Source organism: Myxocyprinus asiaticus, chromosome 5 (genome assembly GCF_019703515.2).
Source record: "Myxocyprinus asiaticus isolate MX2 ecotype Aquarium Trade chromosome 5, UBuf_Myxa_2, whole genome shotgun sequence".
NCBI lineage: Eukaryota > Metazoa > Chordata > Actinopteri > Cypriniformes > Catostomidae > Myxocyprinus > Myxocyprinus asiaticus.
In genome coordinates, this window is record NC_059348.1 from 21,445,930 (window position 1) to 21,465,155 (window position 19,226).

Genomic DNA, 19,226 nt, shown 5'->3' on the forward strand with positions numbered 1-19,226 from the left:
ACACACCTGCTTTCATGTAAGAAGAATCAGTTGTAGATTTGACAGTGGAAAAACTTTGAAAGTCTGGATTATTTGAAACATTTTCAAAGTCATGCAATCAAATCTTATACAATTCTCAATTTTACTCTTAATCAGCAGCAATGTGTTATGAATTGAAGTATATGTGCAATCCAAAACATCCTAAGCACCATTTATCACTTCCATTCATTAGTACATCATGAATCATGACTGTTAAGACAGACGTCATATTTCATATTATTTTAGCTTACATAATACAACCATCTTTACCATATCAAGTGACATGCCTTATGTGTCCAGACTGAACCCAACATACCAAAGGGATCAATTCAATAATTTGAAGAAAAAAAGAAAATGAACCAACAATGCAATGTCATTCCCTTACCCCACTCTTGTAAACATTTGGATCATGAAAGCATTGAAAATAAAAATGCAACATGCATATCAAAGCATTTGATTCATGTGTCCATTTCAGAATGGCTCTTTTTGCTGTGCTCATTAATGAAAAACATTACAGTACAAGACTGATACAACCACAGTTGTTGGCGAGTGCATTTCTTTCGCTTTCTATGTTAACATCCAATAATGGATGCAGAGTTATCATCATTTGCTCCTTCAGAACATTTGAAGGAATCGTAAAAGAAGCAAGATCACAGATCAATTGTGTGTGACAAAGTATTAAGACATGAACATAAAACAGAAATGTGAATTTTACTCAAATGTTGAGCCTGAGAATAATTTGTTGTAATTCTAAAAGGGCTTGTTAAGATCAGAGTATCAGAGCAGCACTGAATATCATCACAAGCCACTTCTTGAGCCTACCAAGACGGAGGCAATATTAGTTTTCCTTCCAGCATTTTATTCTCTTGTCAAAAGCAGAGCTCAACAATTAGGATGGAATGATGACCTGGGCCAATGTCAGAGAATGGGCCAGTACTGGTTGTCATTATGGCTGCGTCCAAAAGTTAAGGCAGCTGCCTTGATGCCTCACTGCCCAATCAGTCAGTGACTTCAGAGGAGAAGATTTGCATATGAAGGTACCTGTAAAGACTGTTTAAGGCACCATAAAGTCATGTCTAAAATGACCTACAACTATTTCTAGTGAGCTTTAGACATACCAGAACAAATATTTAGAATCTACAATGACTTCTGCTCTCTAGAAATGGGGTCATTAGTTGACAATTACAACGGGACAATTACTAATTTCTGATTTTACCTGCTCCATCACACGCTGTTTAAATTTGGGATATAAAAGTCAACAAAGGTTGGATCTATACTGTCTTCAAAAACTAGCCAGATGAAAGCATCTCAGTAGACAGGAGGTGAGATATTGGATTTGCAACAAAAATGTTGTTTTGTGTGATGTGCAGAACATTATTCTTGTGAATTAAATATGCCGCAAGGTATCATTATCAAGCTTGCTAACAGAGATAAGGGTTTTGTCGAATTTCGAGAAAGACTTGTGATAGTTTTAGGGGCATCAAACATAGTGGGAATATTTATGGACCAAATTCCATCCAAATTTCCAGCAAAAGTAGGTGCATTAATTCATAGTTTCCATGGAGTTATATTATGGTTGCATAATGTCCAGTTATTGTTGCAAATTCAAAATAAATTTTAGTAAAATAAAAGTAATTTGTAGTAAAACACAAATATTTGTTTATATTTCAAGAAATTGTAACATTAAATGAAAAATGTTAATATATTTTTCTGAAGCATAAAATATGTTCCTAAAAATACAATTTATTCATCTTTTTTTGTGGCGGGTCCAGATAATTTTACTACTAAAATTTGTAGTAAAATTAAAATAATCTGTAGTATCTTCAATAATTTTTTTTAAATAACATTAAATGAAAAATATGAATATATGATTTTGATTCATAAAATATGTTGCTAAAAAACAATGAATGTGTCTTATTTATTTTTTGTGGCAGGGCCAGTCAAAATGTTGGCAGGGCAAGAAAAAAAAAAAAATCGGAATTACTGGCTGGATAAGCAGAAAAACAAATCCTTATTGTTGAGCCCTGAAAAGACATTCAAAAATCTCAATGTTGTCACCAATGTAGCTTATTGTACTTCATGAGTCATTAGTGTGTGAAATCTGTTTCCACAGCAGTGTCTTGAGGTTGTTGAGAATGAGCGAGTGTTCCATTTCCATCTGCTCGGCTGAACCTTTGAGGGCCATGCAGGCGTACAGCTGCTTCTCCAGCTCTTCCTGAAGATGGAAGGGAACTCCTCGTAGGAGGTAATCCTTCAATGCTCCACAAGCCCTAGCCAGGTTGGGCTGAGCCACCTTGGCTGTGCAACGATGTTCAGCAAGGTTGCATGAAGTCCTACAGTCCACACCATAAACACAGTCCTCGTCTTCCTCACAGCGCTGGAGGATCATGGCCTGTTTGAAGGCCTCTTCAGCTACCACACGCCGCCCATCCACCAGTCTGAGGTCATGGCGATCGGTGTAACCAAAAGTACTGGCTCTCATGTCACACATTAAGAAGCTTCCAAAGGTACCGTGGAAGATGTCTTCTATAAGTTCCAGCAAACCGATAAAGATTTTGGCCTTGCGGGGCCATGAAGGTGTGAACCACTGGTCCATGCTTTGCCGCATCCCAGTAGGCATCCACAGCTCCATGGGCCATGGAAGGCTGAGTCCAAATAATGGTGCGTGGGGCACCCGTTCCACCATGTACAGGTCCCCACAGAAGCCTAAAAGTCTAGGCGTGTGCTCGCGGCCCTGGAGGACCACCGCAAGCAGAACCTCGTTGAGCTGCAGCAAAGCCCAAGCAGACTTGGCCTCTGGGAGAGAGATAAGGCCGTCTTTGTTGCTGTCTGCCACTGAGAGAATCAACGTCACCAAACTGTAGAGGTTTGCTTGTTCTCCGACTTTTGCCTTCAGGAAAAAAAATTGATGGGTGAGCAAAAGATTAATTAAATTGGCACTCAATACATTTTCATGCCCAGTTATAATCGAGCTACAGACATCTGGCTGTCCAAGTGTCCATGACACAATGCGTAATTCAACATTTGAAGGAAAGACGTCACGCGTCACCTCTGTCTTTCAGAGCAAGCATGTGCACAATGCCAAGGCCAGTTGTGGTTCAGTTAACATGTACATGCAGGACAAAGCTGAACTACAATCACCTAACATAGGTCTTTTAGTCCGACTTTGACTAAAATCTTACCAGTCTGGTTTTTGCAGACTAAAGCGTTTACATATTTTAAAAAGACAAATAATTGTTTTATTCTGACTGAAATCGATCTTTTCTAGGTGTACGTAAATTTACTTATTGATGTCATGAGAAATTGGCTAAATTCGCAATGGCATACGATCATAAAACTTATTTCTGACATAAACAGATCCAGCAGAAATAGTGAGTTGTATGGAAGTATGCTATTCCGAACTTAACCATTTAGTTAGTGATTATTAGTGATATTTGGTGACATTAGTAATATTTCATACATATCCTACAATTTATATCAATGAACTGATTTCAATGAAAAAAGAAACGACAAAGCCAAAGAAATCAGTGCACCTATAACAATGTCCATTGTACCTTTCAGTTGCTTTTGTGGACAGGCTATGCTAGTTGGAATGACACGCTTGAGGTATGAGCATTATAGGAAGGTGCTTCACACTTTGTGGGACTTAGTGCTTTAATTGTGATAATCTTAATGTGCGATTTAAGGCCCCAGCACAAGAATCATACAAAATTTGAAGAACGAATGGGTGTAACGTCATTTAGAACAAAATCTGACCAAAACTAAGGCATTTTTGAGTTTGTTTCGGTGGTAACAGCTCACCAGGGCAAACTTTCAGGAAAACTTTGTTCAGGCTGCTAAACGCCTTCTTACTGCCATTGGTCCATATCATCAGTAGGTGTGACATGGAGCTCCACCTACTTTGAGGCCAACAGCTAATTCCTGTCAGAGACTATTTAGCAGATACGGGCCTCTTCTGTTAAAATTAATGGGAGAAATTGGAACACCCAATGATCAACTGATGTAGAAAAGGAAATCCATCCTTACAGTTAAAAGAGCCAATCACTTTTTAGATACAGACATCACCTGTCAAACAACTCGAGAATGCGCATGCGCATTAGCTATACAAGCTGGGAAAACTTTTTTTGTGTAATAAATATGATACCAGTGTTGTCAGATTTTACTGCTGACTTGAAATATGTTCTTTAATCATTATCTTGACTAACCACATTGGAGATTTTGGTCTTTCCCCATTCAATTAGATAGGAGCTGCACTTGTATGCCACTTGTTTACATAGAACAATAGCTGCCCAACCTGCCTGGGAGCATTTCAGAGATGGCCACGAAGTGAACTGACTTGCTAAAAAGACTAGTCAATATGAACACACCAGCATGCAGCTGGTGCAAACTAACTTACATCTGTATGATATTTTGTGTACAGACATTTTCCAAGAACATGGCATGTGTTTGTTTGTTTAATTAGTCTACAAAAGGACTCAAATACTCTTAAGTGCCCATTTGTTTGATATGTTGCTTCACTCATGTGCCATCTACGGCTGAAAGCCATTCACACATCTGCCCAAAGAAAGATATTCCTCTCTTATCATCATACTTTTGCCTGTATTCTGACTATTAACACTCTTTATACACACCCATCTTCGCAGTAGTATCAGTGTCATCATCATAAATTACAATAACAGGGAGTAATCAGTACATATTATGGCAGTGTAAATGTATAGTGTGTTAGTGCATTAGCACCATGAATGCAGAATGTAAACAAGACAATTTACACATTATCTACAGCATAAATATTACTTAAAATCATCATCAAGTAGTTAAAACAACTTCTTTTACTGATCCTGTGTGAATTCTTCTCATAGAATAAGGCATGAAGTTATTGATAACACAATTTAATGTCATATTAGTTCATGTTTTACATGTAGTTTTGAGCGTCCTCATATTTAAATGTGCCTCTAAACACCTCCCACAGCGGTGTGGCCGATGGTTTGAATGTTGGGTATTGATACAGATTTCCTGATTCAATTCACAAGCTCTCGATGCGATTTTGTTTTCAATTCGATTACGTTCGACATCGATTCATATGGGAATATTTCAGTTATATTCAGTATATTTTTATTAAATATGAAAAAAAATTATCTCCCAGTTAATGCTGTTAATTACACAGCGGACCTTCTAACTAAATTTAATTTTGTAAATTCCATTTGGTCATATTTTAGCTACAAATCCATGTATTCCATCAATAAAATATGACATTATATTGTATATATTATATTTTGTTACATGTTTATTTGCATAGTTTGTACTATTTACAGGTATTTACACTGATTTGTTGAACACGTGCTACAAACTGGTACTGTCTCTTTAAGTAAATGAGCGCATGCTAACTAGAGGACTCGAATGGCTTTACCTCATCCGTGCTACGCCTGATTACAATGAAATGTTTCTTTTTTGTTGTTTTTGATCAACAACTGACTCTAAAGAACAGAAAGGGTATTAGAAGAGACATTACTCAATGACAAATGGGTTGTGTGGATCTCATCTTTGGACACACAGAACGAGTCAAACTAAATTTTTACTCTCAACACACAGTGAAAGGATCTCACTCTTGAATATTTCACTACACTACACAATCACTGGTGAGTGAAATCTGAGCATTTACAGCCAGTGGCTAATCACAGACATGTTTTGTTGCATAGTGTTAAATTGCAAATGCGAGTGATTTTCTCATTGTAGCAGAGGGTTGCGCATAGAGTAAAAGATTGATTTTGAAATTTAAAAATTGATATTGAGATTGTTCAAATGAAATCATGACGCATCGGAAAAGTCTATATTTTTACACTAATCCTAGTAAACAGTATGTCGTTGCTCAGCTGTTTCAAACTTCTTTTTGGCTCCAAGCGAAGAACGAAGAAGCACTTGCTGGGGCCTTTAGCTGTCAATTTTGGATCACACATTTAAAATCCAATAAAAAAATCAGAGAATAGTGTCCATACCTTCAAGTGACTTGCAACCATCTCTTTGAACTTCTCTACAGAGGTTCCCCGAGTGGGTTTGTCAAAGAGTGCTATCTCTTTCTTTGGCCTCAGTTCCTCTCCCAGCTCATAGTGCAGGACGTCACCCAGCTGACACTTAATGACGCCATCCTGGTCACCCCAGCTGCTTGTATACACCTGAGAAATACAGAGCAGAAGAGGAACACACTGTTAAGCGTGACCTCAAGATAAGTGTATTGGGATGTATGTGGTTTTAGGGCCCATGGGACACAAAAATTATCTCAGGAGCCATACCTGATTGTTTGGCTTGGTGGAGAGGCACCGTCCAAAGTACAATGAGCTTTCTTCACATAGGCTGCTACAGGCAGAGCCGTCAATAATACCCTTACTGTATTTCTCACACTATTGGAAAGGGAAGAGCAGTTTCAATGAGCATTAAACTGACATTTCATAAATTAAGTGGAGGCATTACAAGCCAAACACCTGTTGTGTGATGGCTTATGCTCAAAAACAGAAGAAACATCTTCACCCCATTAGCAGTGCTGTGGAGTTAGAAAGATACATGTACTTTCATCAGTTTCCACTGGTTTTATATTGAATTAAGCTACACAGTCGACTGAAACTTAAAGAAAAAAAAATGAGTTACTGACCGAGAGGCCCATACTTACAATGATGTTTTTGCATTCTCGTCCCCTGCACAGCTCAGTGTAAGTAGAGTATTGCACATACACAACCCAACTGCCCACAAACACCGCAAGCCAAGTGAGGAAGAGATACTTCACTCGAATATAAGACAGGCGAGCCTGAGGGAGGATAAGCAAACAGCAAACATAAGCCTCAGTATGTGAACTTTAACCCAGTCAATGCTCAAATTAAATGCAACACTTTACTGAGTGTGAGGAGTCAAATAATTACTCAGTGTTTTGTTCCGTCAAATTTCACAACACGAAAATGTCATCATAGAACAAGCACTGTTACCAAGGAAAGATCAAGCAGCCCAGTAGCGGATTTAGGCATGGGCGAAATGTGCAGTTGCCCATGGCGGCACGAGGCAACCCCCCCCCACGTGTTGCGTGTTGAAGCGGGTTTCGCCAAGGGTGCCATACAAGCTAGAACCGGCACTGAAGCAACCTATAGAACCTCAATTATACCCAGAGAAAAACCACTAGCAACAGCCAATTAACTACCTAATTGCTAACTACCAGCCAATGGGTCATGAAATGAGAACAGCTAAAATCTGAGAGCACTTAGCTAAAGCAAGATCAAAATTGATCTGATAAGTTAACTAGCCTAAATGTAATGATCCCATTGATAGACAGCCTAGAGAGTGTTTCTGTCAGTTTTCTTGCACATGGGGGCAAAATTATATAAACTACAACTATAAAGGATAGTTCCCCCCAAAATTAAAATTTTCTCATCCTTTACTCACCGTCATGCCATCCCAGATGCGTATGACTTTCTATCATCTGCTGAACGAAGATTTTTAGAAGAATATTTCAGCTGTTTAGGCTCTAACAATGCAAGTGAATGGTGGCCAGAACTCAGAAGGTCCAAAATGCACATAATGGCAGCATAAAAGGAATCCATAAAACTCTGGTGGTCAAATCCATATCTTCAGAAGCGATATGATAGGTGTGGGTGAGAATCAATATTTAAGTCCTTTTTTACTATTAAGTCCTTTTTTACTATTACCGACAAGTAGGTGGCTGAATGTGAAAGTGTAGATTTTCAGTAAAAAAAGGACTAAAATATTGATCTGTTTCTCACCGACACCAATTATTAGAAGATATGGATTTAACCACTGGAGTCATATATGTCCCTTTTGGATCTTCAAAGTTTTGGTCACCATTTACTTGCACTGTATGGACCTACAGAGTTGAAATATTCTTCTGAAAATCTTCATTCAGCAGAAGAATGAAAGTCATACATATCTTGGATAGTGTAAGGTGAGTAAATGATGGGGGAATTTTCATTTTTGGGTGAACTATCCCTTTAAGAAGACCTTTATGCTTTTAATTGGATGAGTATGTAAATATATGAAAAATATGGCAACATAAGTTTACTGGGTTAGTTGTAACAGCATTAGATATAGTAGTTGAGGACAAGTTAGTGTCACATTGTCACCAGTGCAGATACCGACTTTGCAGCTGATGCCACATGTGCAGTACGCAACACTGCAGCCAAAAAACTGAGGTTTCTTTCAGAATCAGAATCAAGTTTATTAGTTCGAGTAAGCTACACTTCAAGGAATTTGCTTTGGGGAGTTCCAAAACAAAATCACAATATGCATACAATATACAATACATATGTACATACAGTATACAATACACAATGGCAATACAATACACATTATAAAAAAAAAAATTAGCCTAGTTTTACATATTTCAATTTAATAATAAAATTCCGTCAAATTGAATTGTGTAATGTTTAACAAAATGTTAAAAACGTATAAACCTTTTTTTTTTTTTTTTAATTGGCATGTCCAATTCCCAATGCGCTCTAAGACCTCATGGTGGCGTAGTGACTTGCCTCAATCTGAGTGACGGAGGACGAATCTCAGTTGCCTCCGCATCTGAGACCGTTAATCCATGCATTTTATCACGTGGCTTGTTGAGTGCGTCACCACGAAGACCTAGCGTGTGTGGAGGCTCATGCTATTCTCCGCGGCATCCACGCACAACTCACCATGCGCCCCACTGAGAGCGAGAACCATATTTTAGCGACCACGAGGAGGTTAACCCAATGTTCCTCTACCCACCCTAGCAACCGGGCCAAATGGTTGCTTAGGAAGCCTGACTGGAGTCACTCAGCACGCCCTGACTCCAGGTGTGGTAGTCAGCATCTTTTACTTGCTGAGCTACCCAGGACCCCAAAACTAATAAAACTTAAAATATTTTTATTATTATTTATTTTTAGTTTAGTTTATTACAGATTACTCAATTCAATCTGATGGAATTTTGTTATGAAATTGAAATGCATAAATATTAAAACAATATGCAACAGTATGTATACATGATGGGTGTGTAATGAGGTGCTGGGTGAAGAGTGCAAAGGCAAGTATGCAATTTAAATAAGCAGAATAAATAGAACAGATATAATCAAGTTGTAATACTGGTAAATAATTAATAATGTAATTAATATTTAAATTGTATTAATAATTATAATGATTATTAAGTGGTAATAATTTTCTAAACCAAGTTTATATTTTTATTCACTTTTAATCTCAAGCACAAATGAAATTTGAGATCTAGGGCAGAAGCAAAGATTTTCAGTCAGACTTGAAAATATGCTCTATTCATCTCACAAAGCTTTTTGCACGGCTTTAAAAGACTTGGATTACTTTTACGGCACCTTTACGGTACTTATTTGTCCTTTTTGAGATTGACAGTCCAAATCACCATTCGCTTTCATCGTATGGAAAAGAGTAGCTTGGACCTTCAGCAACATATGCCCTTTTTCATTCTACGGAAGAGGAAAGGGTTTGGACCGATGTGAGGGTAAGTAGATGATAGCAGAATTTAAATTTTTGGATGATCTATTCCTTTAGCTCTGCTATATTTTCATGGATCTTAAAATGATCTGTCTTTGTAAAAAACAGATGTTGTTACTGTAAGGCTGGCACCAGAATGTCTACAACCAAAAGGCGCCATTTCCGGTAAAAGTCAAAGAACTCTGCGAGAATCAACGTCATAGAACTCTCTCACAAAAGCTGAAATCTACACCTGAATATCACCACAGTGTGATAAATTGCAAATCACCTTGCTGCCCCCCCTTCTCTCTCCCCCTTCTCCCCTTCATCAGCTCTGGACCAACACAAAAGACACAAGATTTATATGTAAAAATATAACAAATACCATGAAAACAAAGAATGCAACTGTATGTGTTTGATATCATTTAAGAGGTCTCTGTGCGACTGGTATAGTGGTCTCTTTCCCATGTTGATAAAACTAATGGTAACAAAGTTATAAGGTCTTTGCCAAATACTGCATAATTCTGGAGGTGTCTCCCCCTCCTTGACCTACAGTTGAAATGATCTTCGTTATGTTAACAAGGTTAAACCCCGGGAAGTCAAGAACCCATTCACCCCCAAATCCTCATTGTTCAAAGGATAATACCATTTGGTATACAATGTTTATTCTGTCTAGATATTTAAGGAAAGTTGGCATGAAGTTCTGGGAATCTGTATACAGATCTCCCATGCTGTACCGCTGCATGTAGTTTTGTCAGGTATGTTTCTTTGACTTGTCTTTTATTTTTAGTAATGCTTGTTTATTCTGATCATGTGAAATTGGCTTTGATTTGAATTTCTGCAACAATGTTTTATATCCTACCTGACAAATAAATTGTTATTATTTGATTTATTCTGAATTCCTCTGAAATCATTTATATCATTACTGGAGCTTTAATATAGGAGGAAGCCATTTAAAGACTCTCAGTTTGAATTTAAACCACTCAGGACAACCAGGTAGGACAACCACCTAGGACAGCCGGGTAGGACAACCACCTAGGACAGCCGGGTAGGCCAACCACCTAGGACAGCCGGGTAGGATTTGAATTTCATTAGACCAGGGTAGACCATACTGGAGCTTTAATATAGGAGAAACCACTCAGGACAACCGGGTAGGAGAAAGCCATTTAAAGACTCTCAGTCACTGCTCACCGCCCATCTTAGCAAGTTGTATGTAGGTGACTAAGCGGCAATATCGTCTGGTTATGAGAAAAGCCAAACCAGACGATATTAGTTAACCCTACAACCACTGACTAAGAACAGAACTGGCTATCCATTTTCGGGAGGTTTACGTAATTTAATAACGGCCGGCGTAAGTCTCCAAAGATCAAAAGGACAATGAATAGAAGAGGATTTAGAGTAATCAATAACCTAAAAATGTTAAATTAAAAGAATGATCAGAAATTAGTTAGAGCTTAAATATAAATTAGAGGTCAACTTAAAATTGGAGTCAGATTAATATAAAATTGGAGTCAGATAAAATGAATAACGGAATTAAATGTGTGAATTAACAATAATTGATTCACTTCAGCGCTCAGAAAAGACAGAGCAACGCAGAGACCTTCAAGGGCAATTTACTGAAGTTCCACTCCGGAACGGATAGAAAATTATCCAGATAACCTTCTTTTTTACATTACCTTAGGTAAAAATACGAGAGGTTTAAGACCAGTTGCTCCCTAAGATTAAGAATGTGACTCATATAAAGCAGCGAAGGACACATTATGTGGGCTTGAGATGTAGTACTGCTGAAATGGCAAGCTCAGATTTTATTTCCTATCATAACTAAAAAATTCCAATTATATTTTATAGGAGTGCACTGCATTTTGTATTTCATTAACTATGAATAAATGGTAAATGGTGGTTTCCATCAGACGTGATTACAGGTTTGGCTCCGCTTATGCCTCAGTGACTGATAGTCCAAATTAGATTTGTCTGAAATATTCTCCTTTGTGACTCGTACATCAGTCAACCTCTCATAATTACTCTCATATGATGCTTGGAGATCCAGAAAATTGAGACCACACATCACTTTCCTAGTCCCAGTGTTGGGGAGTAGCTAACTACATGTAGCAACGCTACTAACTTAACTACATTTTTCAGTAGCTTGACAGTAGCTCAGCTGCTTTTAAAACAGAGTAGCTTTTCCAGTAGCGAACTACTTTCCCAGCAAGTAGCGGTGTAGCGTGACCAAACGCTACATCATGTTGGTCAGATTATAACTTATAGCCTTCCTTATTGCGTAGAAGCCAAACTTTTACCGGCAAAACGTCCAACGATCTGGCAGCATATTTCTGTCTGCTGATCAGAATCAGGCAGCGTCGTCTTCTTCTTTTGTAATGGCAGATCACAAACAAAAATAGTGAATTACTTTAAAAGAGTACAGGGGCAGGTAAATCTGAAAATGATAAAAGAACACCATTTTATTCTTCTATGTAACAAAGAATGTTTCAGACACTTTGTTCTTAATAGATCACACAACAGCATATTTACCTTTACTATTTTAAATAAAATAATTCAAAGAGTTATTATTGCCTTTTGAGGGATTTTGTTTCTGTTCTAAATATGTTTATTTCGCTTATCATCTGTGCGTTATTGGGAGTAGCGAGTTAATTATTATTATATTATTTATAAATATACAGTATATATTATTATAATAATTACTATCATGCAGAACTATTTGATTTCTCAACTTCTTAGCATTTAATGAACTATTATTTTCATGTAAAATAAATAAAATGATTGGTAAAAGAAATCATTTATGTTATGTATTATTTATGCAACAATTTTTCAACTTTTTTCACTAAGGAGTCAATTTTTTTATTTTTGGTTGATGCATTTTTTTCGAAAGAGCCATACCACAAACGAATAATTTACTATTTTCAAAAACAAAGTTTTTCAATAAAATAAATGTTTATATTGCCCATAGACTACTCAAAAACAAACAAATATGCATAAGTAACGTTGCAATATGGAACTGAGTACACGTGTTTGTGAGTCTCTCCATAAAATTACTTCATTTTACAATTGTTCATGAAGAATTTAACTTCGCTTTTGGGCTGAGCGATATGTAAAAAATATTTTAATGATAACTGCATTTAAAATATCGCAATATCCGATTATATAGTCAACCCCCAAGGTCAGTTGCTTTATTGATTTTGCTTTAAAAATTACATTAATTTACTGAAACACGAAAAACTTAAAAGACATTTCTAAATTCAAATTGCACTTTAAATGAAACAAAAAAAGCTATTAAAGTAACGAAGTGATTAAAAAATCTTATATATAACCACCTCCCCAAATCCAAACATTTACCGTCTCCAACAGCCCCATTTGCTATCAGTGTTTCTTCAAGTGCGTCTTTTTGACTAACAGCATTTCTTGTCATGCGTCACTCCGAGACGTCTTACAGGTCAACCACCTGTTGTGGGTAGACGAGCAAAATTACTCACACATGAAATACATTTGGAGGAGGAGCTTGCAAGCTGGATTGAGGCTTGTTGCATTTTGCAGGTGGAGGGGGCTATATCACACCCTGGGTGCACATAAAAAATAACAAACGTTCATAAAATCCCTCGTAGAAAATGCTCTTAACAGCTAAGATCAATAGTTACTGGGAAACAAAGCCCAGAACTCTATGCATGTGCGTGTCTAGGAGAAGCACTTTCATTGCACTCATGTATAGTAGAGCTCACTGCGCACATATAAAATCAGATGCGCACTGGCGGCTTTTCTTTCGTTTGTTCTTCAAAATATAATCACGTTTCGTCAGTCGCGTGTCTTTGTGTCTAATTTCTTGTAATATATCACTCCGAGAAGTCTTACAGATCGCCTTCCACAGTGGCTGGTACATCAGAAAAATGCTCTGCATGAAAAATCTGCATTTGGCGGATGTTCATTTCAAACCTTGTTCACCAGGAGTTGGCTGTACGTCAAATTCGGGAGAAAGGAGAATCTGCTTCCCACTATAGCGGAACAACAGGAATTACCAGATTATAAAATTATATGTTTTAGATGCTTGTTTCTCCACCAGTTCTTACTAGCTTTACCTGCAAGACTTTTTTGGTCAAACAGCTTCACCACAAATGACCATACTGGGTGAAAAGCTTTTTTTGAAGGTGAACACCATGGATATGATGGTCACTATTTAAACCATCACCAAATCAGCAAAACCAGCATAAACCAGGATTTGTATTTTAGGTGTTTAAGAAGTTGCTACAGCGGTTAAAATCCTTCTAAAAAAGAACCTGTGGTGAAATCATGTCTTGGATATGAACTCAAACAGGAGGAGGACATCATTTCCAAAAGAAAACACTGTCCAGATGTGTCTGATGAGGCAATAAAGTCACTGAGGAAAATGGCTGAAGCCCAGTGCAAATGTCTCAATGGAGCTTGTTTCAGACTAGGCCCCTTCCTGCCAAATCACGCTAGTTTGTGTGTCTTTGGAGCGAGCAGACATGTCACTGAGGACAATGAGGGTGGTGTCACTGTCTGAGCTGTAAATCTATGACCAGCTCAAACCTTCAGATTACTATGAATAAAGTTTCCCTTCTTCGCAAAAACTTCTCCATATGAAAAGAACTGCTGCAGACCTCTACCTCTCAGTGACTGGTGATCCTACTTAATCAACTGCTTTTGCATCCAATGTCCTGAACCTTGAACAATTAACTCAGAAGTTATTCCAGACATATGTAGCCTTGGGTCTGGTTTCAGAAATCAATCTGTCATCCCTATTCAGAGCCAATCTGAGAGACACAATGCTAAGAAGTACACTTTGTTTGCTTCATTCACAAAATCTGCAACAGGTGTTTTGCAAGTCTGTATGTAAGGTATTATTTAAACCAGAGTTTCTTCATGGTAAGCTCAATCTATCTGCACCCATATTTGCAAAACAAATGGGTAACACCATAAACTTAAATTATCTGAAAAGATTGAGGGTAAAGATAATGTCTAGCATTGATATCTCAGAGTACAAGTGTCCTCGTTCATTGTTGCCCTGACATTTCATTCAAATCCAAAAACTATGCTAATTTAACAAACAATAGAGTTTAAAGGGACAGTTCACCCAAAAATGAAAATTCTCTAATCATTTACCTACCCTCATGCCATCCCAGATGTGTATGACTTTTTTTTATTCTGCTGAACACAAACAAAGATTTAGAAGAATATCTCAGTTCTGTAGATCCTCACAATGCAAGTGAATGGTGGCCAGAACTTTGAAACTCCATAAAGCATTTAAAGGCAGCATCAAAGCAAAGCAATCCATACGACTCCAGTGATTAAATCCATGCCTTCAGAAGCGATATGATAGGGATGGGTGAGAAACGGATCAATATTTAAGTCCTTTTTTACTATAAATTCTCCTCCCTGCCCTGTAAGTGGCAACATGCACAAAGAATGTGAATTGCCAAAAACAAGAGGAAGAATGTGAAAGTGAAAGTGGAGATTTATAGTAAAAAATTACTTAAATATTGATCATTTTCTCACCCACACCTATCATATCTCTTCTGAAGACATGGATTAAACCACTGCAGTTGTATGGATTACTTTTATGCTGCCTTAATGTGCTTTTGAAGCTTCAATTTTGTATTATGTTTATCTACATTTATATTGGCTATCTTACACTCTAGATATTTTTAGATATTTATTTTAGATATCTAGAATTGTATTTCTCCCCTCTGCTATGCAGAAAGTGTATTTGTAACTCCATTTTATGTCAGTAAATTGGGCTAACTGTCCTGTTATGATGAGTGTGTGTTTTATTGTATTTATATGATGGTGAGAAGCATGTACATCTGGCGCAAGTCAAATTTCTGAGAAATCAGACAATAAAGTATCAATCAATCAATCAATATCTATATAGGCATGGGCTATTGAAAAACCTGTATTGGTTGACCACTTATCAAAATAGATGCTATTTACTTTCTTAATGCATGATCCTGATTCATATTGTATACAACTCATCAGAGCATATTTAAAAGAAAAAATGTCTTTGTAACCATTCATCAAAATCTTGCTTTCATTTGCAAACTTGCTCTGCCTCTACAGGTCACGGGGGCAGCAGGTTAACGTTAACCACAAGCTAAATAGCTATGTTTTAGGCTTCTGTTGTATGTAATGTAGCCTTTCTAAAAATCTTGCCAATAGTTAACACATTAATTTAATGAAATAAAGGCTATAAAAAAAGATTTGATGAACTTGACCTTTCCACCAAAATAACGTGGTTACAACAATCACGGTTACTACAGTATTACTGTTGCAAAACAATGGTAAATTTATTCAGAGGTAAAGCAACACTGTAAACAATTAGGTAGTAACCATGTAGTAACCATGTTTTTGGTAGAAATCATGGTTTTACTATAGTAATATAAATGGTAACTAAGTAATCATTGTTTTTTGGCGGACACCATGGTTTTAATACAGTACACTGTATCCATATACTGTAGTAATCATGGTTTTACTATAGATTAACCATGGTTAATCTTGTGGTTGGTTTTACTACAAATATTTCCTGTATTATAACTATGGGTTCACTATGAATATCATGGTTAAAATATGGTTACTGTAGTAAAATCATTGTAAATTTATTGCGAGGGCAAATAAAACTATTTCAGAGAAAAAAATTCCCGCACTGTCCTCCAAGGGGCTCCGTACAAATGGATAAACTCAAATTTTTACTTGACTTTTTTGTTTTCTTGTTGTACTCAGACAAATGTTACATTACAGAAATAAAATGAGTTGTGAATCCCACTTCATGTTCACTTTAAGCCTCTGATGACCAATTACGGAAAAGCCTTTATTTACTGTACCTTTGTCTAAAAAGGCAGGGACGAAAAATAAATAAGGTAGGATATCCCTCCAGTGCAGCCAGTTCTATTTTCACAAGTCAACAGTGAGTCCATCATTTATTTGTAGCATCAGATGACTGTGATGCTACATGCTCTCTGTTCTAACTCATTGTGCCAAATGCTTGTCATGAACCATTCTGCTGAAACGGCCTGGTGCTTTCCAGACTAGTGTCAGCATTCCCGCTTGGAAGCACTAGCTCTGGCACTGTCAGCAGTGAGCTCGAGTCATTTCATCATGTTGCTGATTCCCTCTGATGTGATTCACTCAAGCACATGCACACCTTAATTTTCACATTTTTGATACAGCTGTTGTGTGTGGCTGCCAAGTGTCATTGAGTTACACGTCCCTGCAATTCATGTGTTTCACAACATTAATCATCCTTGCAAGTGGCTGTGTCTGTCTCTGCTTACAAAAAGGCTGTGCATCAAAGCACATCATCAAACCCTAGCCTGTTCTGAAAGAGAAACAGAATATCTCGGAGATATATTGAGTCTCTTCACTTGGGGAAAGCGAGTAAACGGAATAGGGATATGCACAAGTAATCGAGTACTTGTTCTGCACCAGCTACTCGAGTGGTAAAAACACTACTTGCATATTGCAAATTAATTTTCCTTTCTGCATTTCCATGGAGTGGTCAGCGCTGAATTACACTCTTTCCCATTTAAATCTCTCATCAAATCTCACAGTCACAATTGAGTCCACTGGGGGACGCTGTGGATACGTGTTGTTGAGGTGTTGAATGAGTGAAGATATGTCATGGCATCTGTGCTTCTAAAGCTAAGCCAAGATATATTAAGGCAATACATATAATATTTTGATCCTTACTGAATTCTGCTTCATTGGTATTCTGTTCTTCTTGGGAGTCATGCAAACCAACAGATGAGGATCTGCTTTTATGGTGGAAAGATATGAGGAACTCGGAAGCTTATCAGACCAGTATGTGTGTATGTTGTTTAATCTCTTAACACAGAGCGCATTTTATAAAAAGCTAACTTTCACCACTTGTTTTTCTGAGTAATAACATGTGAAATGATAAAAATGTGATAGTCTTTATGTAGACTCAGAGTTTATGTAAGTGCATTACCCTCATGCCGTCAGTATTGGTTTCTATGGAAGCTCCAGGTGAGTGCAAATGTTTTTTACTGATGCTTTTTTAAATCTTTTTTGTTTTCCTTCTTTTCTTTTTTTTTCCCAAAAGAAAAGAAAATTTTGTTGAAGTTATCTTATTTTGAAACTGATCTTGGAAACGTGAATAAAAAAACTACAAATATTCACGTATGTGTCATACGTGTTATTTTAACGTGCAATTTAATTTACGAGTAATCAGGTACTCTTTTTTTTGTGTGTGTGGGTTAGAGTACTCAATTACGAATTTACACGAAAATGCCCATCCCTAAAACTTTACAAACTGTAAAAGGAGGGTGTACCTTTAGCAAAGCTTTCAAAAGGATTTCAGATAATGACACTGAATTAAAATCTGGAAAGGACAAAGATAAGAGAGGAGAGACAAAAGAAGGTGTTCACAACAGTCTGAAAAACCTTCTTCCCTGACAAACTAGACACTAGTAGTAATGCATTTACAGGAATAATTTAACCCAAAATGAAAATTCTCTCATGATTTCTCACCCTCAGGCCATTTCAGATGTGTATGACTTTCTTTCTTCTGCAGAATACAAACAAAGATTTTTAGAAGAAAATTTCAGCTCTGTAGGTCCATATAATGCAACAGAATGGTGATCAAAACTTTGAAGCTCCAAAAAGCACATAAAGGCAGCATAAAAGTAATCCTTAAGACTTCAGTGGTTAAATCAGTGTCTTCTGAAGTGATCCAATCGGTTTTGGGTGAGAACAGACCAAAATGTAACTTCTTTTTTCACTATAAATTGATTATGATCATGATTTCAAGCTCGATTACATTTCCTAGTGCCATCTAGCGCTCTGGGCATGCATCAACCACTAGGAAGTGTAATCGAGCTTGAAATCATGATGGTGCCTACTGCCTAGAGACTGCAATGGCAAGTCGTATAGTGAAAAAGGGAGTTAGATTTTAGTCTGTTCTCACCTAAAACCAATTAGAACACTTCAGAAGGCATGGATTTAACCATTGGAGTCTTATGGATTACTTTTAAGTAGGGATGCACTGATCCGATACCTAGATCGGTATCAGCTCCGATACTGACGTTTTTAGATGGATCGGGTATTGGCCCGACGAGCCCGATCCAAATCTGATACTCTGTGTTAGTCATGCTCGTTACTGTCAAGCTCCAAAAATGAAATAAATGAACCATAAAAACACCATTAAAGTAGTTCATATGACTCGTGCGATAGCTCTGTGAATCACAAAAGGCTGTATTTAATAAGTAAATATATAGTATGCGCAGCGCCAGCGCATTAGTGAATGGTGCTGCTCTGTTGACACAAACTCACGCACAGGCTGTTTTTAGCACGTCACAGCAGGGTGCAATATTTAAGTGCTACTCAAGAACAGCATCTCAGATGTAGATACTCAATAGTTTGGTTCACTTATAATATGCATTTAGAACGGCACCGGATATGCATTTTACCACAATTTGAATAAGGAGCGAATTAAACCACTGTGAACTTGCCTACACACAGACACATACAGGACTTCCTGGAGAGTTCAGAATGTCAAAATAATAGCATGAGGGTTTAAAAAGTGCACAATTTAAATATATCACTGTTGTATTTAAAATTAAAATTAAAAGTCAATAATAATAATATTAATAACAATTTATTATTATTACTATCATCATTAGTATTTGTTTACAATTTATAACAATATTTATGATGAAAAATCAAATGAAATGTGGACTGATGTCTTACAACTAAACTGAACAAAA

The 19,226-nt window shown here is 37.1% G+C and overlaps 1 protein-coding gene across 1 annotated transcript in view; it reads right to left on the reverse strand.

Annotated features, from left to right (window-relative positions):
* Window positions 1–120: 120 nt before the first annotated feature.
* Window positions 121–19,226, reverse strand: part of LOC127441689 (divergent protein kinase domain 1A) — a 22,353-nt gene continuing 3,247 nt past the window's right edge. The window contains exons 2-5 of the mRNA XM_051699351.1: window positions 6,680–6,814; window positions 6,306–6,413; window positions 6,012–6,188; window positions 121–2,908 (exon numbers count right to left, since the gene is read on the reverse strand). Coding sequence (XP_051555311.1) covers window positions 2,096–2,908; window positions 6,012–6,188; window positions 6,306–6,413; window positions 6,680–6,814 — 1,233 coding nt within the window. The 3' untranslated portion in view covers window positions 121–2,095. The remainder of the gene's footprint in view (window positions 2,909–6,011; window positions 6,189–6,305; window positions 6,414–6,679; window positions 6,815–19,226) is intronic.